The following is a 23834-nucleotide window of genomic DNA, read 5'->3' as shown; positions in this document are numbered from 1 at the left end:
TGTTTACGCTCGAGCACGAGGGCCTTCTTCACAATGATCACAAAATTTCTTCGCATAACTTGTGGCAATTAACCGATTTGCAGTTTATTAGGCAACATTCTCAGATCTGGCAAGCAAGACTTTCGAAAATACCAAGTGCGTCGTCTCTGTATAAATGAGTTTCAGCACGCTTGTTACAATTAAGAGAAACCGCGTGCACAACCAATATCAGCCACCTTGGTGTCACGTGATGCAGTTGTCGTTAGTGTAACGCTATAGCGTCTGTACTTCGACACGAAATCCACATGGCGTGACAGTATTCCTAAAAATATTATGAACGAATAAAAACCAAAAACGAAGCACTGCTGAGGAAGCGGTGTTTTTAAAGCCGCATTTGTAACTATATATTTAATGTATGATGCAGTAGTCCTACTACTATATGGTCTTCGATACACCAGAGCAAAAGAAGCTGCAGAGTGGTACACCTTGTCTGGCTAATAAACACCTCATATGGAAGCCACTTATGCCCGTCTTACCTTTAGACGCAACATTAATGAAGAGTTCAACAAGTTTCCTCCAATCCAGTCCGCGTCAGAGAGCGGTAGCCATGGCAGCACACGGCTTCATCGCAGAGTTCACAGGAATCGGCTGGGCATCGCAGTTCGAGCGTCTGAACTTGTACTTCGAAGCGAACGGTATTTTTTAAAAAATGACTGCAAGGAAGCCATTTTTGTATGCACTCTGTGAACCATCCGCTCACGAGTCAGTGAATAACGTATTCAACAATACACATTTGTATAGATTTCACAAGATATTTCCTGGAAAACACAGCGAGGTGCAGCTCCACCCCGAAACTCGAACACATAACATACCAGTGCACGTAGCGTCCGACAGACTCAGTCTCGCTGCTAATAAGGACAGACTCGTAAATTGGTCATGGGAGGCACGACTCACCACACTGGACTCTGAAAACCAATTAGCGACCCTTGACCAGGCCCGGCGAGCCGCGATTCCCGGTGGCGCCCTGGAGAAGGGGCTCCACGCCCAGTAACCAGGAAGACTCACGTTTGTTAAAGTTTTGTCTGTCTTCTACTTCTTGGCGAGTTGGTTCAGTTAAATGTAATGTAACAGCGCAAATAAACGTGCAGCACTTGTGCATGTGGCTTCGCTTCCTCGCCGTTTATTTGCGCTGTTGCATTAACTTTAACAAAATGCATTAGCCACTCCCGCAGTGCGCACCTAGCAGTGTGCTTTTCGGGGATATCTTGCGACAGCTACGGCAAAATTACGAGCCACAGCCTTACGAACTCTACGGGAGTATATTTGTATCCTAACAGTTCGCGGTCACGTGACCTGAACCGAAACGTCCCGTGTGACGTCACTGTCGACCCAGACTCTGGCAGTATAGGCACGCACACGGTCGGGGGTTAAATGATAGGTCGCGGCTCTATCATCTAAAAAGTGGAGCCAATTTCGCACCATTCCGCTACTCAGTTGGACCTTTGACGTCATGATTTAATGCGCAGGATTATGGCTACTCATATTTTTTGACGATGATTGCAACCAAGGAACCTTGATCTTGCATTCAAAGAGCTGTTTACTTCCCACCTTTACTCCTTGGAAAGCCAGGGACCAATGCCGGGCGTTTATCAGAAGCACGTGATTGATTCATTTTCATTTTCGCATTCATTGCGGAGTTCGTTTTCTTTCGGACTCGATGAACGGGGCCAAGGGGGAGACGTTGCAGAGATGCTTGCCCCCCTCCCCTAATGAAGAACCTTACGTACGCCTATGGGGAGTAGTGGTGCACTGGCAGTAGTGAGAACCGCTAGGAGGCACAGCATAGGTTACCACCGTTTGCGTCGCTCTAATCAACTAGTCACTACTCCAGCGAACAAAATTTATTCGAATACGCTTCCGCTCAAAAACTTCTGACCTGTGCTTGTTAGGAAAGAAGGTAAGACATAATGGGCACTGATTTCAAAAGTACACAAACAAAAAGAAGTAATTTTACGGTCGTCACACTGGGGGATGACAAAGTTAAGCGAAATAGTCATCTTATTTCATCATGGCCATTTCAGCCAGAAGCTTTCCTATTGGTTCCTCGTAGATGGCGTGCCTTTCTTCCAGTTCCTGTAACCGCTCCCTCATATCCGACTCGATCTTCTTGTATCCGCTCTCCACTTTCTGCAGCCAAAGAAACAAAACATTGTCGTCATTTATCGTAATCATCAATATGTCACAGGTCATATTATCGAAGTCACAGGCGAAAGCCACGCACTCGCGATAAAGTCATCAAATCACTGTGTCGTGCTCAGTCGATTGCATTGTTCCTAACGACAGAGCCACGCCAGGGCTTACAACTGCTTCGAAAAAAAAAACATATAAAAGTGTTATATAGTGCGAAAAGTCGTGTTAACCCATGCAATATCGCGTGGAAGAAGCGTAGGATAGCGCCACGCGTCACACCATGTGAATGACGCAACGAGTGAATGGTTTAAAGGCCCATTTAATACAAAGTGCTCAGCATGACCATTATCAACAGCGTCACCAAAGCGTGCGGCTACGTAGCTGGGCGCATTGCCTTATCGACGCGTCGAGGGTACTTCGCTAATTCACAGGATGGTGAATTGTGGTGCAGTGGGCCCTTCGCAACTTCACTTGCAGTATGCATTCTAGGATACTTTAAAACATAATATGTTGCGCGCAAAGACGTTCATTTCAACGTGGCACGGTTGAAGCGTCCACTGAAAAGTGTAGCCTGGCTAGCGAATAAGAAGGCGATGAGAACTGGGCCCAATTACGCTATCGCGTTCTACTCTTCAATGCGAAGCTTAATCGCCCTTCATATCTTTGTAAATATTTATGTTTTATTTATCTCTTAAAAGCATCATGCTTCGGCACTACTGCGATGAAATCCGGTAATTCTACAAAACATAGCTGAGGAAGGTGAACTGTACATACCTTAACTTGAGTTCTCACTTCATCTATGTCTTCTTGCAAATTTCTACGAACGTACTCATCTGTTTTCTGTTGTAAATAAAAAAAAGCAGAACGACCAAGTCTTTTTAAAAACAGCAAAACATCTCATATTGCGCCTTACATCTCACACTGAAAGGAATGCTCACTTGCTATATATATATATATATATATATATATATATATATATATATATATATATATATATATATGGTGCCCCAGTATAAAAATATGCCGACACAGTCAATGACGGCGCGACCAAATGCATATTGCTGATTGTTGCCTGGATTACGTTACACTATTTTTTGTGTTCTGATTAATTGCTTACTTAGGCCACCTTAATTCACTAACTTTGGAAGCAACGAAGCTGGGCAAGAAATTACAATGAGAAAGTTGTAGATCGGTTTGCAAAACGTTCGATTAGACAGTTTCCAACATTCCATCCATTAAGTATTAGTGTTTTTCTAATTACTACAGATGCCCGCGAAATACAAAAAAATACCACGTGACATGCCCGCTTGCGCGCCTCTGCGCGCCGTGATTCTAGTGCTCCCTAACGTTCCGCGTACAAACGATATGCTGCCCTCTCGCCGCTTCACGACAGCGATAAGTAGACGCAGGCAGCGGTTATCGCTTCTGTTGGCGCTAGCAAAACGTGTTCGTCGCACAGCCACCACCACCGTCGCTGCCCTATCGACGCAGCACAGCCAGGCAAACGCTGTGCTCGTTTGCATGCGGAACGTTAGGAAGCACTAGAATAATCGCACGCACTGGCGCACAGGCGGGCATGTCACGTGGTGTTTTTTTTTTTTTGTGTATTTCGCGGGCATCTGTAGTAAGCAGAAAAACACTAATACTTAATAGATAGAAAGTAAGAAACTTTCTAATCGGACGTTTTGCAAACTAATCTACAACTTTCTCATTGGAAGTTTTTGCCCAGGATCGTTGCTTCAAAAGCTAGTTAATTAGAATGACCTAATTAAGCAATTAATTAGATCACAAAAATAGCCTGACTTCCTCAAGGCAATAGTCAGCAACATGCATTTGGTTGTGTCGTCATTGAGTGCGTTGGCATATCTTTAAACTCTGGCTAAGGATAGCTGGAGCACCGTGTGTGTGTGTGTGTGCGTGCGCGTGTGTGCGCGATTGAAGAGAATTCTGACGAAGGCTGGCCCACCAGCCGAAACGTGAATAAAACTACATTTCGTACGTGAGTCCTTTTCACCCATCTGTCGTACCAGAAGCATCGATCCTCATACCCACAGTATATATATATATATATATATATATATATATATATACGAGGAGATTATGAAACTCCGGGTTAATTTTGATCGCATGGTGTTCTTTGACGCCTTCAGGTGAGGCTTATGAAGCAAGGCTAACAACTGCAATTTTCTGTTAAATTACTTCAAGGTAATGGACACTGTGAGCAAAATGAGATAATACGGTTTATTCGCGTATATCCGAGTGATTCATGATAACCATGGGGTAATTAAGATACTACATATTGCGCAGCAGATCATACGGCATTTTTGAAATGGATACTCGACAACCTCTTGTTTGTAGCACGAAACCGCGAGGTGACAATCCCCGGACCCGGATGGATGGATGGATGGATACAAAACTTCACTGAAAGTCCCGAGGTGCGCGACTCAGCGCGCAGCAGGCCGCTCCCACATTGGAACAGTCAGGCCAAGCCCGACCGCCGCTTTGTGGGCACATCTGGACAGCCTGTGGTTCAGCTCCGACATCGGGGCTGTTCGGGGCATTTTTCTTCATCTAAGAAGCTTTCATTTCTGACAAATCTTTCCGGATTTCCTTGTGGCTTCCTGCTACGAATGTATGCTTGCCAATTACCTCTTCCGTAACCCTTTCACAACCTTGAGCAATTCCGCAGAGCTCATTTGCTACACAGTATTTTCGTATGAAGACTTGAATAGTGGACTTGCAGTACTTGCAGAAGTTCCTTATTGGCATTATTCGTTGCGAGAAATGAAAACCGTATTCCATTTCTATTGCAGTCGGCAGAAGCACGTCGAACATCCCGAACACGCTCCAGTGCCTTCGGCAAAGTGATCTTTAACAATACAAAGCACATGGGCCGGACATCTGCCAGATAAGCACATAGGCCCGACATCTGCCAGAGAAAATTCACTACAGCTTCCTTAAAAGTATGTCTGCAATTTCAGGTTTTCGACTTCGAAAATGAATGAACACTTCTGTATAGCTTATGTGATGTGAACGCTGCATGCGATAACTCACGTGGTATTCGTCCTCTTTTTCGGCGATCAGCTGCTTCAACTGCTCCCTCCCATTTCTCTCTTCCTCTAAGGCAATTCTCATTTCCTGCAAGGACGGCAATAATGCATAGTAATTGCCTTCGCCATTTTTTGTGCAGAAAGGCCACACAATTCGTACATAATCCATTCAAAACCCCAGTCCTCTTCTACAATACACCCTAAGTAAAAAGAAAAAGAAGATGAAGAAGAAGAAGATCGCAGGGACACCTTGAATCATGTTGAGGACACCGTTCTCTCTTGTGTCTTACCATTTTTATTTATTTATTATGCAATTAACCAAATCAGTTGTAAATGACATTTTTGTATTTTATTCTTTTGTTTCGGCGCTTTTTTTCCTAATCCATAGGTTTCTTTTTCCTAACCATCTCTCCGCTTGCCTGAAAGCATAAGCACGGCCGCTGTATGTACAGCGACCGTGGCATAGGTTGCCCGTTGCCCACGAGCAGTATATCGTGGAGCCAGTCTTCGGCCGTGGGTAACGCTGAGCGAGCAGGGATAGCTGTCAATTTGGTACACGTTGTGCTCCCCCGCGCCTAAGACAGCAGGTCGCATTGTCGATACGCCGACCCCCATAGAGCGAACTTCCGTGCTGACTTTCGGCTTCGAGCGCCCGCACAAAGATACGCCGGCGTGCTTTCATCGTGCTGACTATACGCATGCATTGAAACACGGGCGGCGGCCACCGTCGAGATTTCGATGTTTCGGCTACCGGAAGTCGCAGGCAGTCGAGCCCTGCTGTACAGCTCTCCTCGCTTGCGTTCGTCACTTCTGGCGAACGGTTGGACGTCGGCTTGATCGGCGGCGAACAGCTCCGTTCTCACCACCGGGCGGTGGGCCGCCGCTTGTTCGCCGAAAAATTCGCTCCATGTGGGTGGGCCTTTATGTTACGGAGAAGCGTTGTACAGAGCACACGGATCGCTTTGCTCACATCTAACCTGCGTTCTTTGTCAAGCCAGCGTTGCGACGGCCCGCGTGTGGTCGTCGAACGAGATGAACTCCCACATTTTCCTTTCTGCGAGTTAGATTATGCCTGTTAATTTAATGAGTAATGGTATGCTTACTCAAAATTTATGTTGCTGACAAGTCGATTCTCGTCCTAACTAGGACGTCTAAAGCATTGATATTTTTTTTCAAAAAAAAACATTATTTCGAATAATTCATGAATCGCCACTCACAATGCGCAGTTAGTCGTCTCTCTGGAAAATAGTTTTCTGTACAATGAACAACAGCGAACTATTTAGGTGCTCTAAAAGGACGCAGTAATATCACCAAGCGTATCAGTTACAATCTTATAATAGTGCTAAGGCCATAAAGCTCATACCTGCAGCTGCGCTTCCAGACGCAGAACTCTGTCGATCATGGCTGTCAAGTGCTGACACGTGGCAACATGTCCTTCCATCTTGTTAGCTGTTGTCTGTAAAAGCAACACAACGGATGGTTAAGAAGCGCGCGGGTGCTCTTGAAATGCGATTGCTGTCACTGAGAACTGGCCTGTGAAATGTCTATGTATCTATAACGAATGGCAGTATATCCTAAAACATAATACGCTGAAAGTTCCGCTTTCTGGTTCACTTTCATAAAGAGGTGACCCGATTCGTTTGCCTTAAAGGAGACTTGACACGACTTTGAAGCATCGCAACAGAGACATTTTACGTTTCCTCGGTATGCATTGGGAATGCTCTCCACACACCGGGTTCGGGAAACCAGTATAAATTATTTCACTTTGTTTTTAAATGTTTCATTGCCCAGCATCCTGAAGCCTGCTCCACCGCAGTGTGCATTACCACGACGAGTCAAGACTGTTCACTGTTAAAGAGACAGAGCATGCAAACACAGACACAAGAGATAAGTCAAGACACCCCCCACGCCACAGACACCACGAACAGTTCACTGAGTTTGCAGCCTAAATCGCAGAAATCGATGTCGGAGTCGCTGGACGACAATTAACTAGTAGCAGTTTGCATGCACCACGTGCTACTGACAGCAGATGACAGAGCCGCGGCTATACTCGGTGACAACTTATCTTGACAGTGGAGCGAATGCTACGGAGGCAGAACTTCCGAGCATTCGTGTAGCTCCGCAAGTAGTACGGCAGCTTGCGGCTGATTTCGGTTTTGCTCGCTCGCATCGTCAACGCGTTTAGAAAATTATATACATAAAAAATGTGAATGGGAAAAGCGTTTCAATTGTTCAGTGTACATTTTAGTCTCAAATTACAAGTATATTTTTCTTGGAGAACTAAACAGCGCGTTTGCGGCCGCACACTGACCCACTACGTCATGGACGTCATGTTTACTTTTGAAAACAGGCATGCTGAAATGGTGGTGCTTTCTAAGAAATGGAAAGAAAAGGAAGGCATTCTTGCAAAGTGAACACTAACTGTATTTTACATACGACTTCCCGCAACTGTTTTAAGTCTCATAATAAATAAAGCAGTATTTATGTCAGCAGGGTAAATTAGAAAATTATCAGTAAACTTGAGTACTATTTTTTTGGCGCGGTAACAGGTATGCATTGCGGTTCTGTAGCTTCCGCAGTACTGCCAGGAAAACTTGTGGCCGTGTATAGCACGTTGCGAGTTGCTGTCTCCCCGTGGCGTCAGACTGTGTTTACCCGTCACAACGAAACTGCCCCCTCAATATCGCGACCGAAAGTGTTTTCTTTTTTCGTGAAGGTAGCGGTATTAAAAATATACTCAATGCTTTCTCAGGCACCACGAGACTCATGTTATGGCTCCCAACACCATTATTCTTATTTAGAGCAGCCGTCCAAAAATATTGAAAATTCTTGTCACTTCTCTTTTAAAGGGACACTTTTTCTCTTATACGAAAACTACCCTTTCGCTATATCTAAATCACCACTCTTGCCATGACAAGACGCATGTTAAGCGAGCAAACGCGCGGAAAGAAAATGCAGGTAGCGACGCCATATTGAAGTTCCTGCACAAATCGTCGTGACGTCATGGATTTTGGTGGTGTCTATTAGGCCCCACGCAGTTCATAATCTGTAAAAATGAAGTAAATTGTCCTTTGAGGGAGGCCAGATACTAAACGTACCAAGTTTAAGAAAACTTCGTTGAACCAATGTTGCTAAAATGCGAAAAAAAAGCAAATGGAAATCTGTGACGTCACGCTGAACTACACGTGCAAGACTTCGGCGCGAAATTTAAAAATGAAATCGACCTTCATTTTCTTTTCAAATAAAAGCTATGAAAGTGAAATTTACGAGAATAGAGATTTCAAAACGCGGTTTATCAGTCCAGGCTGCTTCATTTCTTCACTTTAGTGTCCCTTGAAACGTTTGATCTGGCTTAAGTATTCCACGATTTTTCATTTGTACACAGCTGTCTGTTTACAGATCTATAGCCCTATATTGAAGTAATTCCGGCTCAATGGAAAAGCACTGCAATACTTACACAAATACTGAACCACCAATGTGCAAGTCTTAAAAAATTTTAACATTTTTGACAACTAAAATTATGATTCTTTAAACAAGAGAACTACACACGTGAGCTCGAGTCATTACGCAAGTTTCTTCGACTCGGTACCTTATAGAACACGAACGCAGAAATAACTACGCAATAAAATACCCATCTTTTTTCTTATCAATTTTCTACTTCAGAAACACACTGCACTAATAAGTTTTTTTTCTAGAAAAGACATTGCGGTCCCAGTGCCAATCACGCGCTCAGAGCAAACGCCTTACCTCAAAGTTGCATCCCACGCGAGCATATGGGCACTTTGTAGGCTTCGAAGGGCAAGCCGGCAAGTGCGTGTCCCGCAGCTTTAAAAAAAACAAAGCAAATAGGACTTTAGTTAGAGCGCGCGCAATGAATTGGAGATCGTAGAGCACCTGTCATTGTCAAGTGCTGTGTTTAAACAAACATGTTCCTTCATAGCCCTACGGGATACAGTGGTAGATCATTGTTAGCCGGATCTCGCTCACTGCAGGGCAAAGGCCTATCCAATGTTTCGCCAACTAACCCGGTCCTGTGCTAGCTGTCGACACGTTATCCTCGAAAAATTCTTAAATCTCTTCTGCCCACCTAACTTTCTGGATCTCCCTCACGCGCTTGCCTTCTCTTTGAATCCAGTCGGTTACTCTCAACGACAAGCTATTACCTTTCATTCCTGCTACATGTCCTGCACATGCCCATTTCTCATAGATTCCAACTAAGATGTCCTTAACATTCGTTTCTTCCCTGACCCACATTGCTCTTTTCCTGCTTCTTTTTGTTATAGAAAGTAACCTCAGTATTTCTATTTTGTGAGCAGAGTTTAAGTAAATATATGTATTCTATGTTCTCAGTGCTGGAAAAAATTAGATTCGTGCCTCAGATAGCGACGTTTAACAGAGTGAAAGAGTAGAAGAGATTGCTCAGCTATGTCTTCGAATAACCGGTTTCTATATGCTTCCACGTGTGTGCAAATATTACACCAAAATATGCTGTTTAGCATGTCATAACCGCGTTGCGATTATAATATATACATAGTAGAGAACTCTAGATTAACCTTGTCTAGATGTTATCATTGGCGATGATGAGTGACTTGTCGACTTCTGTCCTGATTCTTTGTATGTATTATCTTCTTTGTATATATCACATGCCATAGTAGAGAACTCTGAATTAACTTTGACGGCATGTTACTAGCACTGGCAACGATAACTGACGCTGGTCGATTTCTGTCCCTAGTCTATGTGTAAATTATTTTCTTTGTATATAGGCTCCCAAATAAAGGAACACTTTCTTCTGTCCCCAAGCAAGTGAAAGCAGTTTAGATATGATAAGCATGCCTGGCAACGAAGACAGAACGAGAAATATGTTAACTATTTAACCTTCAACAATAAAGCCAGTTGGTACGTCCGGTCTATGGTTTTATTTGTTATTAGTTACCTGCATCGCGACGTAGGACATTACAGCAGGTAGGTTAAATACTTAACTAGGCACATGCACAAGTTATTTCAACGCGTGGAAAAAAATACCATTTCATGTTATACATACAACGCTCACTGGCAAACTGTTCCAATCCAGAATAGTTCTGGCCATAAAAAGAATAACGCAAGACACCATCTCATACAAAGAAACTACCTGACCTTCACGCAATGGTCCAGTCGCTTTGATATATAGTGTGGTGCCTGGCTGTATTGTCGTTATGGATTGCCGTTATTCTGTTTCCTTGGTCGTCCATACTTAATTGGTGCGTTAAAACGTTAAGAAACACCGATTGTCTAATTTATCGGTTACTATTAAACATAAGGTGCAAACCATTTTGCTCGAAGTTATATTTGAAAGCCGCAAATTCAGTAGACACTTGTTAAAAAAGACAGTGTTACGAGCACTAGCGTAGATCAGATTGGCTTACTTGTGGCGACATTATTTCAGCTTACCTCTGCAAACGTATCGAACTCCGCGCTGCAATGATCACAAGTTGCCGGCCTGTCATCACAGTCTTGCATGTGATCCTGAAATTATTCAGAACGACAGCATTCTATATCAAATAAGCATGCAATCGAACTGACTCACGTTTGAGTCAGTTCGATTACGCCAAACATCACATATAAGAAACTTTTGAACGCTTGGTTTTTTTAATACAAGACCTATTCAAAAAAGGCGTGTTTAACGTGAGCCACTAATTTGGCTAACATTTATTGAATCACCGTCGAAAGCGTGAGCCATCCATAGTACGATTCCAGTACAGCAAATATTTTCTGCCTATGCGATACAAAGCATTAGCACATAAATATTTTTTTCTTATAATTTTTCTTCCTGCCATGTGATATGTTGAAATCATGCTACTTAATGTAATCACTCGAGCATTTTGTTCTGGTAATGTTCTGTGTTTCGCTTGAATACTACCTTGTGCTACTGTTGAACCGTCTTTGTACAGCAGGTCCCCATACAGTCTCGTTGACTGTGGACCCTCCTGTACACTAAATACCTGTACTTTTACACAACTTTTAATAAAAAACTTCTTATTTTGATTACGCAAATTACCGTCACACCACACCTTGTACATCTTGATGCACCCAACCTTTAACCAAATTTGTTTTTGCTATAAGCGAGTGCTTGAAGTATACATCATGTAAATAAGTGCCACGTGCATCCAGAGCTGTATGGCTGCAGCTTAGTCACGTTGTTGCTTTTGTGGAAATAACTTGTTTGGAACTCTTCGTAGACAGCGGCTACGAAAAGCAGCCATGAAGCACATTTTTAAGAACGCGCGTTAAGAAATGTTCCTTCCGGGGTATTCAGGTACCAAGGCAAGGACATGATTAAGAAGCACGCTGTAGCGGAGTACCATAGGTAAGCACTGAACACCCGGGGTTATCTAGCGTGCTCCTGAATGCATGTACAGAGTCGTCCAAATCTAAGGTGGACACCTCATAAGTATTCGAGACCTCATTGAAACTGATGTTTAATGCATAATTCGGAAAAGTAATATTGTGTTTATTGTCAGCATGATTATACACGGCATTATCAACATTTTCCTCGTTAAGTAAAATAGACGTTCTAGTTTTACCGGCTTGAATACCAATGAGGTGTTCACCATAGATGTTGTCGATTCTGTACATGCATGGACGTTTTCTTTTCCCTTTCAATCTCATCTGAATACGGCCGTCATGTCCATGATCTGAACGATACCTTAAATTGACACGAGAAACCCATTTACCAAAGCCTCAACATACCGAAATATCGGGTGGCCCATAAAACTTGTGCCAAAATATGCATAAGCAGCGTGGCTCGATCGAACCAGGGCTTTGTTTGCTCTTGCTTTTAGCAAGTCCGCTTACTTCTTCTATTTGCCTAATTACATATTATGCCTTATTTTTTATTCAATCACTTCAATATATTTAATGAAAACGTCTCAAAGAAAATTGTAAGCCGTTGTGAAAAACACCGATCCAGCTCTGTATGTGCTACATAAAAGCTTTTTTTTACTAAGTCCGAAAGAAAGCTCGCAAAATGTGAGATAGTTCTGTTTGACTAGCAGCTCAGTTAGTGGCACTGCCGTTTTCTTTGTATTCTACAGTATATTTTAATGCATGGACATGTTCGTTATCACTAAAAGACTCATATGTTGCTCCCTTAACCTGAGCTCATAGTTAAAGCGGACTGACGAATTGTCATATTTATTCGCCAAGGACTACACTCCCCAATTACTTAAGAAAAATAAGAAGCACAGTATTAGCAAGGAAGGAGCTTGCTGCTGTGAGCTTGCCTTCAGATGTCTGTCTTCCACCTCGATTCCACAGTAAGGGCAGTCAACAGGTCTTTGTTCGCAGATGCTTTTTATGTGCGTACCCAATGTCTTTTGGCTGACGTCTTTTTGACATAGCGGGCACTTTGCCATCTTAACAACGCAAGTTTTATAGTGATTCTGAGGAAAGAAGGAAAAAAAGATTGTCACACATGATTGACAAACAAGCGAGCGATGTCAGTGAGTTGACCCTCAGCAACCTCAAAAACCCATAAATAAATCTGAATGTTCGCTATGAAATGAAGTGTGGCTATCACGCTAAGCAAAATGAAGATGAAATTCACAGGTTTGCCGCTAGTCCTACTGGCATTCGTGCCTCTGCATTGCACCTAGCAATATGCACCACTTCGGACTGCATTTTGCATGGAAACTGTCGGGTAATGAGCCACATTTTCTGTGGAACTAGTAGCGCAGCATCCGCGATAATCCACGGAGAACACACCGGTAGGCAATTGCAGATACCTCCTCATGGTGGTATGGTGGTGGTCGGGGATATGTCAGAGCATGAATTTCATTTTCTATCTGTTCTGTTTTTTTTTTTCTTCGAATAAGACATGTCAGAGAGATGTCGACGTACTGTGTGACAGTCACACGTCGACACGCTTAAGATATCTATCTTATGTGTCCTATCAGAAGAAGACAAAGAAACAACAGAACAGAAAGAAAAGGAAGATTCCATGATCGTTAATATCACCGCCTACCACCACACCATGAGCAGGAGGCATTTGCGACCTCCTGTCCGCGTATTCCTGGTGAATTATCACGGATCCCACACTACTGGTTCGACAGATAGGGATTCCAACACTACGCTCCGGTATTTAAAACACTTTCCGCGTGTGCGTTCTTGGGCTGCTTTAAGTAAATCAAAGGGCTGCAGGTCATGGTGCAGGGCGGGTTACATCCTGCGACCGGTATGCCTCTTCAGATTTCGAACGTAATCTTTACCAGTCACTACCAGTTCAGTAGATAGTGACTTACGCACTAAATGGCAGCACATGCGAAACTTTACGCATGTACACTCTTGGCATCCATCAAGCTAAATGAGCATGCGTGCTGTGCTTTTCCCAATGTAGAGCCACCTTGTGGCTTTTTCCTTGACTGATAGCGGTGTGGTCCAAAGAGCCTAAAAACAGTTAGCGAATTGCGGAATGCTTTTCTGCCTCACAGAACGAAAATCGTCATCTATTTTGTCTGCGTTTCCTTCGAAAACTCCACGTTCGCTCTTTCATGCCAATGTACGTCATGTGTGGACAGCATGCGTGCCGTGCACATGACCTGGAAATGCTAGGCTCACGGCGTTAGAGCAGAACAGGAATTGCGCGACAAGGAATATTCTTTCCTGACGGAAAAAGTCCATAGGGCTACTTTTATTGCGATAGCAATTATATGGACAGTCTCGGCTAACTTTTGCCGTCGGTGGCCGCCGTCATTCACCGTATATGTATATGTGTGTATATATATAGAAAAGCCACAAAGAAAAATAATTCAGAAATTCTTCCCGACGCGCGGAATCGAACGGGCGACCTCTCGCTTTGCAGCCCGCCGCGTTAGACGTTAGGCCACGACAGCACAGTCTTTCAGCCTGCTAACGGCGAGCTATTTATATACACCATGTAATTCAGGATGCTTTCTTAGTGGCCACATAGATGGCGCGACGTGCGCGCGCGCTTTAAAGATCGTCGCCCCGCCCCTGCCAACGCCGTTGCTGTTCTCTCTACAGGGCGTCGTCGCTTTCGTGCGCTTATCTCAAGGAAAGAAGGGGCGGTCGGTGGGGTGCTTCGCTTCGCTCGCTGCAGCGGCCGCGTTTGCGAAAGGAGCGCGCTGTTCAAACAGAAATAAGTAACAACTGTCACAATTAGTTCGCGCTCGTCTTGTTTATATACACCTCTTACATCAGTATCCTTTCTGAGTTACCCCGTAGATGGCGCAATGTCCGCGCGTGGCGCGCTTTAAAGATCGTGACCCCGTTCCTGCGAACGTGGTCGCCTTCGTGCGCTTATCTTGAGGAAAGAAGGGGGCGGCTGGCGGGGGAGCGGGGGGTTGTATGTCTTGTGCTCTCCCGGCGATGTCTGCGCTGAAGTGACAGAGCGTACGAAGGTCGCTTCGACGCTGCAGCGGCCGCGTTTGCGAAAGAGGCGCGCTGTTCAAACGGAAATAAGTAACGACTGGTACAGTTCGTTCGCGCTCGTCCTGTGTGTACCTGTTCGTTCGTTTCGTGCGTCCTGCTTTATGTTTGAGCAGTGCGCTTCCAGTGTGGAGCTGTGACGCATGATAGTTCGCGCTCGTCCTGTGTGCGTTCTTCTCGTGCGTCATTTCTGCTCGAGCGACGCGCTGGCAATTTCGAGCTGCTTTCCGTTCTTCGCGTGACATTCCAATTTATTGCTGTCGCATTAATTGCTTCGCCGTTGCGGCAAAACTGACTTTTTTTTAGTAAGCAGGCATGTAAAAGTTACGCGCTCTTGCGATCGGTCAGTGTCCCGCTAAACATGCCTCATGGACGCTACGCACAATATTTTGAGGATAGGATGAGATTAAAGCGAAGTTGCCATGAATGGTGCCCAGTGGCGCTACTCACCATAATCTCCCTAAGTGTGGCGCAGTAGCTGCAGGCTTCATTGGGGCAATTGGCAATCAACTTCAGGGCTTCACGAAATCTCTCGCTCCTGTCTTCCATCTAGTTAAACAGCGTGATAACCAGATTCGTTTCTATACTTTCGCTTAATGACTACGCACAGCTAATGCAGGAAAAGCAAAGACTTTGCAGTTTTTGAAAAGATTGTCAGAATACTCGCCTAGCCAGATCTTATAATGTTGTGTGAGCTTTGTGATGTTCAATTAAGCAACGCACTCTGACACAAAACGAATACTGCGGAGTGGACAAGTGAAAGAAAGGTGCGGTATAGGAAAAGAAGCCATCCACCCATCTTCAGTACATGAATATTCAAGAGAAAATCATACTAGTAGCTCGGTTGACCAAACCTTCGTTCTGGTCCGGCATCTCCAGACAAGGACAACATTTTCTTCCAACCTAGAAGCTTTCGTCATTAGGAATCCATATAAATTTCCTTGTTTGTTCATGAGATCTGTTAGATCTCATTAATATTGTGTCTAAGAAAGAAAATACGAGCCCTTAAAAGCCATCTTCTTTCCTTGTTTGTTCATGTGATACATATGGGTGGATGACAGTGTGTTTCGCAAGCCTCATTCCACATAGTAGGCTTCCGCAGAAATAATGCGTCACAATCACTTCTTTCACGAGCAGTGAAAGGTCTTGCTCTGCGGACGACTGGAGTGCACTTACCTCTTCAATCCTGTGCGCCGCACCATCTTTGACACAGTCGATCGTTCCGTCGTCCTCCAACATTGCCAGGCACGACTGACAGTACAAGTGGTCACGTGGGTCGGCCATAAGCTGGGAAGATATATTGCTGCAACAGGCGCACAACACTTCTTCCGGGACATCGGCCACAAAAGTAACCAGCTTGCCATTGAAAGTGTTGTTACGATCCTTAACCAGCAGCTTTGTCATGGTCATCTTTGCTTCAGTTGCTTGTTCAGCGCCTGTGCCCAACAGGAAGGAATATGTCAGAGGCGATTGAGCAGCAAATTTATGAGAAAGGCGTTAATGTTATAATTGCATTAGGATAGAAAGTTGGGATAGTTGCTACAAATGCATTCTTGATGCAGCGCTAAAAGTCTGTCTTTTAGCGCTGCATGAAGAATGCATTAATGTTATCTTTAATTTCCTCAGCTGTCATGAGAGCCAAAGCTAGCCAATAGTCAAGCCACATTTGCAACCAGTTGCCCGCCACAAGCCAACATGACATCAGATCATGGCATCAGATGAGGTATCACGAACAGGCGGGTTCGCAGAATCTCTTCACATATACTTTCCCATCTTTTTTTGCATATTGGCTTTTTTAATGGCAAAACACTAAAGCACTGGAGTAAGCGTTATCTTGCTTTCTTGACACACCGCGAGAACCAGCCGAGAAAGAAATGTGTGAAGGAAGTGGTTTTTTTTTAAGTAATGTTTATAAAAATCCAAGTACAGCAGAATATTGTTAAATGGAAACTGAAGTGACCGAGGAAATAGTTTTATTGTAGTGAAAAAAAGTGCTCGAGATGGCATTTTGGTAATAATAGTGACTTGCCAAAAGCACGATATGATTATGAGGCACGGCGTAGTGGAAGGCTCCAGAAGTTTCGACCACCCGAGGTTCTTTAACGTGCACCTAAATCTAAGCGCACGGGCCCCTATCATTTTGCCTCAATCAAAATGCGACCGCCGTTACCGGGATCGATCCCGCGTAGTTCGGGTAAGCAGCCGAGTACCGTAACCATTGTACCACCGCAGTGCTCATAGCGTGTTGGTGACGCTGGGTCTTTACAGAAAGCTATGCGAAAGACTTCTGGTATAACGTACACAAACAATGATGCGTCACAAAACAAAGGTTCCGAGTACCAACAGAGATTCGACATCAGAAACAAACGCTGAGTTATCGTCCGTAGTGTGTTCTCAAATGCGCCTGTTCTCGGGAAAGGTAACCTCCCGTTTTCGACGACCAGAGCAGGCAGACACATGGAGAACACTTGAGCTTCGCCTTCAAGAGTGGAACACGATAGCGTAATCGGGCCTGGCTTCAGTTCTCGGTGCATGCCTCAACCGTGTCGCAAGTAAACGAACGTCTGTGCGCGTGACATTGATCGTTTCACACTATGCTAGGATGCCTACTGCATGTGCAGTTGCGCAGTACCCCCTACGCCATAATTCTGCCTTTCGCGAATCCTCAAGGGCCCACTATGCGTCCGTAAGGCAACACGCGAACCTACGTAGCCGCTCACTTTCTTGGTGCTTTGGCTGAAGATGATAAAATGTCTGAGCGCTTTGTAATGGTTGGGCCTTTGAAACACCCACTCCTTTCGCAATTCACATATTTTGACGCCTGACGCGATTCCATGCTTCTGCCCCGCAATATTACATTCGTTAAGAAGACTGCTCTCACTGTAAAACATTGATATACTGTTTTTTTTTTTTTTTCATTCGAAGCTGTTTCAGGCAATGGTATGGCTCTGTGCTAGCACACCTGCTTGCCCCGCAGAAAGCCTGGTTTCGATTCTCACTCGAACCAAAGATATTTATAATTTATTTCATTTGCATCTCTCTCGATTTTTCGCTCACAACCAAAAACGCCTACACCGCCGCCGACACCAGAATTTCTACGAAACAAGCCCTTCAACGCTATCGCGTTAATAGGTTAGGCAGGCGAGGAGCGGGGCTGAGCTATTCATCTTTGACCAGCTAATAATAATATAATAATGGGTGGGTTTAACGTCCCAAAATATGAGGGAGGCCGTAGTGGAGGGCTCCGGCAATTTTGATCACCTGAGGTTCTTTAACGTGCGTCTAAATATAAGCACACGGGCCTGAAGCATTTTTCGCCTCTATTAAAAACCTTTGACTTGCCTCACTGCTTCCTAGACTCTCCCTCGGCTGTTCTCCCAGTAGCGCCTATCCCTGCTTCGAGTTTTTGTTTTCGGCTGCTACCATCGTCGCTAGCCTTAGCCAATCAGCGCACAGATTTTTTGCTGCGGTCAACAGAACAGGGGGAGAGGGCAACTCGAAGCTGCCCTCCCCCCCCCCCAATATTCGCCTGCCCCTACTCCATTCCCCCCACTCCCCAAAGTGCAAAGACAGTCAAAACACAACGCTTAAGTTCCCCGCCTCCCGGTCCCCCGAAGGAACTCACTTGTCGTGAGTGCCCCCTCAGTAAGGAACAATGGCGCCGCTCCTCTTCTCAAGCTGTCATTCCGCAAAAACTTTATTCGTCTATGCCTGTGTTTTACGTGCCAAAACAATGCTATGATTATGAGGGTAATGGAAGACTGCGATTAATTTCCACCACATGGGTTCTTGAACGTCGATCTAGATATAAGCATAACTCGCTCTTCCGGCTAATGAAAAGCCGCTCGTTAGCATTCCGTATGTACAGTGGCGGTCAAAATTTTAGGGACCACGGGAGCGCGTGGAAGACAGCACCGAGGCGCCTTCTCAAGGCTGCTTGCGAAGCGCAGAGCGCGCACTGCGCACGCGCATCCTTGTTTACCTGCCGGCCTGCTCGTTCGCTCGCTTCAAGTGCGCTCGCACCAGAACGCCACAGGAAGTGCAAGGTGCCGCTTCTGCAGTCACCGCGGAAGCCCCGAGCAATGTCCCTAAAAGAAAACTTTTCTACTTGGCGAAAACTTCGTCCTGGTCTGGAGAAATTTTTCGTCAGCTTTCAAGATTTTTCTTGTTCATTTTTTAACCCATGTGGGTTTTTCTTGTAGGTTTGTTATACAAACTGGTCGATTCCAAGCTTTTTTCTTTCATAGCGCATATGACCGGGCACATGATAGTTGCACCGAGCACCACAAAAAAAAAAAAAATTGCAGCATGGATGAGTTCCGCGAATGGAAGCTGCTGGGTAATCTTATCACACATGTCGATTTGAGATAAACTGACGCAGAGCGTATTTGCCACGTTGCGGAGTGTCTAGAAACAAAGCGTAGAGTGCGGCGCGCACCGAGCACTGCCAGCACAAGTTAGGTTTTTTCGTCACGATATCATCGCTCGGTGCTACCGCGGCGACTGCAGAAGCGGCACCTTGCGATTTCTCTGGCTTTCCGGCGCGCGTGCACTTGAAGCGAGCGAACGAGCAGGCCGGCAGGTAAACAAGGATGCGCGTGCGCAGTGCGCGCTCTAGAGCTTCGCAAGCAGCCGTGAGAAGGCGCCTCGGTGCTGTTACCCAGCACTCGCGTGGTCCGTAATATTTTGACCGCCCCTGTACATGCCTATTCTCACCGCTCGAAGAAGCTGGGAAGTCGCTTTGGTGTCAGTGTCGTGTTTTCAGCTAGGGAAATTGATGGTCACACGAAAAGATAGAGTGAGAGTGACGTGAAGCACCGGGACAGATTAGTCGAGTGTGGAAAGGGTGTAGTTTATCATATTCCCCTATCATGTGATAAGTGTTATATTGATCAAACCGGACGTTGTCTGCATAACCGATTAATGGACCATAGAACCTCGTTGAATGGGGTAGTCATCTTCTAATCTCTGCGTGCATTGTGAAAATTGCAAGTGCCATCCTTTACGAAATGAAACTTAAGTGTTGTGAAGGCTCAAAGATAGGACCACGCGATATATTGTTGAGGCTCTTCTCAGCCATAAGTCCGGTTACATGTGCGTCGCAAAGCCGCCGGTGAGCTTGCATAAACTTCAAATTGTTTATCTAACCGCGAACCTTCAATCTTAAACACGTGTCTTAGCATTATATATATATATATATATATATATATATATATATAAACAACTAGAATAACATTTCTAGTTGATAGTCTGAGCTTGTGTATTTTTGTTGCTTTGTTGTCCCTGGATTTTGAGCAAAATGCCCTTTACAATAGATATAAGCACATGGCAGAGCTGCCAGATGCTACCGAGTTAACAAACAAATAATCATCACAAAAGGAGCCCCCAAAAAAGCGGCACGACTTTCGCCAAGAAACCCAAAAGAAGCGGAAATTTCACGAATTTACCATTCTTGAAAATATTTTTAATTTTAATAAAAACTGTCACTCAAATACGAAGGCGAAGTGAAAAAAAAAATCACTTCGTTTTGCACAGCGATAATGTGCGCAACTATGAACGAAAGCACATATTTACTTTTTAACATTGTCTCCATTCGGTAGAATGCACGTTGGCCGGTGCATGATTAACAGTTCGTGACGCAAATTAATAAGTAAGGGAAGAGGAGTAGCCGGAGCCATGTATAGGCACCAACCTCTGCTTAAACACATTTATTTAAAAAATTAATTTATTCTTGTTGATTCCCCTACGTATCCGCTTGACTGAACTACTGAAAGTCATCAACGAGCGCGCTGTTAGTGAACGTGACGATCACTAAAATAACCACATTTGCTAGAAAATGCAAATATGCCCCAAAAACGCGACAAGCGAATGTAAAATTCCACAAGTGACTCGACGAAAAAAGAAGCCCAAATCCGCTTATTATAAGCAGAACTGGCAACTCTCGCACATGGGTGTCTTTGCATTTCATTTTCATCATACCGCGGCAGCTGTGGCCAGAAATCAAACCAGCGTCATTTTGGTCAGCCGTGGAATACCCTATTCTTAGCAAACATGGCTGGTGACAATGCATTGTTGAAAATGACCAATGTCGAAAATCCATTCGAAGCCGGATGATTGAACTTTAGACGAATCTATACACTGGCAATTTGCAATGGTCACGTAACCAACCTGTATACCACTCTTATAGACGCTAAAGCAACAGCTACCTCGTATAACCTTTTCTTAAAGAAACTGTTCTAAAAGTAACACAAAAAATGAGCAAATACAGGGGTGATACTGCGGCAAATGCAAGTGCGTTAGCATTATCTGCACAAAAACAAAAAATTTCTGCCTATAAGTGTCAAAACATGCTACGCGTCAATAATAAAAATATAAAAGTTATGGTTGCAGTGGAAAAAGAATTACTATTACAAAGCACCCCACCAAAGCTTAAACACCTCAAAAAAAAGAAAGAAGGCTACATTTGGTACTAGCCGGCCTGTTGATTTTTTTTTTTTTAGCGCGTATGCGTCTTTTCTATTTAGCCGCCAAGCACATCTACGCAAACTTGATAACACGACCTGTGTCCTTTACATCCGCTTCTTGGTATCTCTGCAAACGGCTGGGTTCTGCATCCGCACAGCTGTCAACACATCCTTCAAATACAGAGCCCACTTAGTGATACTTAATTATAAGGCGTAGGCAATGGCAGCATGATGCAGCAGTGAAGGGTTTTGACCTCAACGGAGAAAGGGAGCACCCCCTTTCTGGGCTGTGGCACTGCAGCACAGAGACTGAGGCACGCTGACATCACTGCCTCGGCAGTGCGTTATTAGGGGGACACGCATGTTTACCACAGCCCTGGGGGAATTATGGTGGCGTCCAGAGGGCCTCCGTTGAAAAATCTGGAGCACGCTTGAGCTTTGCCCATAAGTGTAGAACGCGACAGCGTAATTTGGACCCGTGCGCATCGCCTTCAACTTTGGCGCAAAGGAAAGTAACCTCTGTGCGCGTGTATACTGGCCGTTTGAAACTGTCCTGGAATGCCTATCGCAAGTAGATTTGTGAAGTGCCCATTACGCCAAAATTCTTCCTTTTGCAAATTGGCGAAGCACTCACGACGCGTCCGTAGGATGTCACGCGCCCCTGCGCCCTCGGTAATAGGTGGGCAGCTTTAAACCACCCACTCGCTGCGCGATTCACATTTCTTATGCTTCGCGCGATTCTACTATTCAGCCACGCTAATTACATGCGTTAAGGCGAATCCTCCCACAACATGACATTCTTGTAGCCTTTTTTCACGAAGCACTTTCAAGCACGGGCGTGCATGTTGCAGACAAAACGCAGAGCCAATAATTTCCTCAACAGCCCACTTCGTTAGAATGGTCACTCAGCTAAGAGATGTCTACGAGGAAATGGAAAGTCAGCCAGACTGGTATATTGCATAGGTGAGGTGTTTTATTACCGCCGTTCTAGTGTATAATTGAAAAACAAGGCCGTTACTTGATGTACTTGCTCTATAGATGATTGCGAGTTAGTACTATGTTTTCGTCATTGTGTCGCGATACGAGCATAATGAATATGTTAGTTCTTTGTTTGTACTGAATTCCTTCCGAGTTTCATGTCTGTGTTGAATAAATACTATGAAAGAAAAACAAAAAAAAAACATTGGCGTGGTTCCGTGATAGAACACTCGCTTGCCAAGCAGAAGTCCTAGGTTCGATTCTCACTCGAACCGAAGTTTTTTTATCATTTATTTTATTTGCGTCTATCTCGAATTTTCGCTCCCGCACAACGCCGATTCCTCGTTCACAACCAACGCGGACACCGAAAAGTGCTAAACGAGCTTTTCAACGCTATCGCGTTGAAAGGTATACATATGACGCGCTGTTCATTTTCTTTTCTCACCGGATAGCTTAATCAACGGAGCGAAAACATAGGCCGAGCACACTATTGGAATTTTCTCCGGCTTAGGCAGTGCGAACACTGATAACATGCGCGGCGATTGCTTCCGACGCGAGGATTAAAACCTGCCCCTGTTCTGTATTACGGAGGGAATAACCTATCACGCTGCTTTCTTCACGATGCAAGCGCTCACAAACTCGAACGGTTTTCATCCTTTCGGATAATGGCAGAATGCGCATGCTCAGAGCCTTTACGAAAGCCTGCACAAAAAAAGATGGCGACGTTAAATGACTGGACCTAGCCCTACACACGTATCAGTACAAGGACCGTGTTTGCTGGAATGTCAAAGGTCAATGTTTCACAAGTATACCCTATGCGTCACACGATTTCGCAACGCGCGTTGCCATGGCGAAGTTATCCGCACGTCTCGCTCTGACGCGAGCGTCCTACGCCTAACTACCTCCTGTCACTACCTCGAAACAAAGCTTACGTTTCGGCCCACTCCGGTCTACTGTCTCTGCAATTACCGTAATTCATTTTGCCTTTACGTAATGCTTACGGCAAGTCGAAGCTCACCTGGTTTTGTTGCTCTGGACCAACCAAGTGATCTTGACGTGGGACGGGCTGAAAAAAACTCGCCAGGCTCCCCGGTAGGCCGTAGCTGTTTCCGCCTAGAACTGCAAGCGCTCCCAGCGCGAAGAGTGCGGTCGCCTATCAGAATCGGTAGCCATGGAAACAGCGATAGCGTAACCCATGCAGCCGAAGCAACGGAAAGGCTGTGACAACTCTGCTCTTCTTTTTTTTTTCCTTCCTGCGCGCGCGCGCGCTGGTCGCTGTTTTCTAGAAATTGATAACTTTCTGTGACTACGCAGCCAAAGTCATAGAACCGGATCGCGCGTGCGATAGTGCCATTGGTTGCAACTCCAAAGTGCAAACCGTCACTTTAAAAACAGAGCGACGCACGCTCTAACGCACCTTTCCTGGTCAGAACAGTGCCTCCAGTGGAGAACACCGAAATCAAAACCCTTGGCCTCGGAGCTTGTCCACCGCACTCCGGTAGACAATCTCGGAGGCATGCATTCTCATCTTTCATTGACGGAAAAGATGTCACTTGGTTTTGCTACCAAAAAAAAAAAAAACATGGCGCGCGCCTCATCGACGCTGCTGCGCAATGGACCCCTTCAGGAAAGGGGTCCATAGTCAGACTGTAATACTGAAAGTGTTTCGTACCGTGCTCCAGCGCCAATTTACCAGGTTATGCATGGGGAGGGGGGGGGTATAATTTTTTTATGAGGCCGACCCGATATT

The 23834-nt window shown here is 44.9% G+C and overlaps 1 protein-coding gene across 1 annotated transcript; it reads right to left on the bottom strand.

The window, feature by feature from the left end:
• Positions 1–1865: 1865 nt before the first annotated feature.
• Positions 1866–23335, bottom strand: LOC119401571 (TNF receptor-associated factor 6). Its single transcript, XM_037668470.2, has 10 exons — positions 23103–23335; positions 15819–16078; positions 15093–15191; positions 12479–12637; positions 10647–10721; positions 8967–9044; positions 6583–6675; positions 5224–5307; positions 2944–3009; positions 1866–2166 (listed from the first exon to the last, which is right to left on the bottom strand). The coding sequence occupies exons 2-10, from the start codon at positions 16050–16052 to the stop codon at positions 2038–2040; spliced, it is 1017 nt and encodes a 338-aa protein (XP_037524398.1). The 5' UTR covers positions 16053–16078; positions 23103–23335; the 3' UTR covers positions 1866–2037.
• Positions 23336–23834: the final 499 nt, after the last annotated feature.

Source organism: Rhipicephalus sanguineus, chromosome 8 (genome assembly GCF_013339695.2).
Source record: "Rhipicephalus sanguineus isolate Rsan-2018 chromosome 8, BIME_Rsan_1.4, whole genome shotgun sequence".
Classification (NCBI taxonomy): Eukaryota; Metazoa; Arthropoda; class Arachnida; order Ixodida; family Ixodidae; genus Rhipicephalus; species Rhipicephalus sanguineus.
The sequence above is the reverse complement of the archived record's forward strand: the minus strand, read 5'-3'. Positions and strand labels throughout refer to the sequence as shown.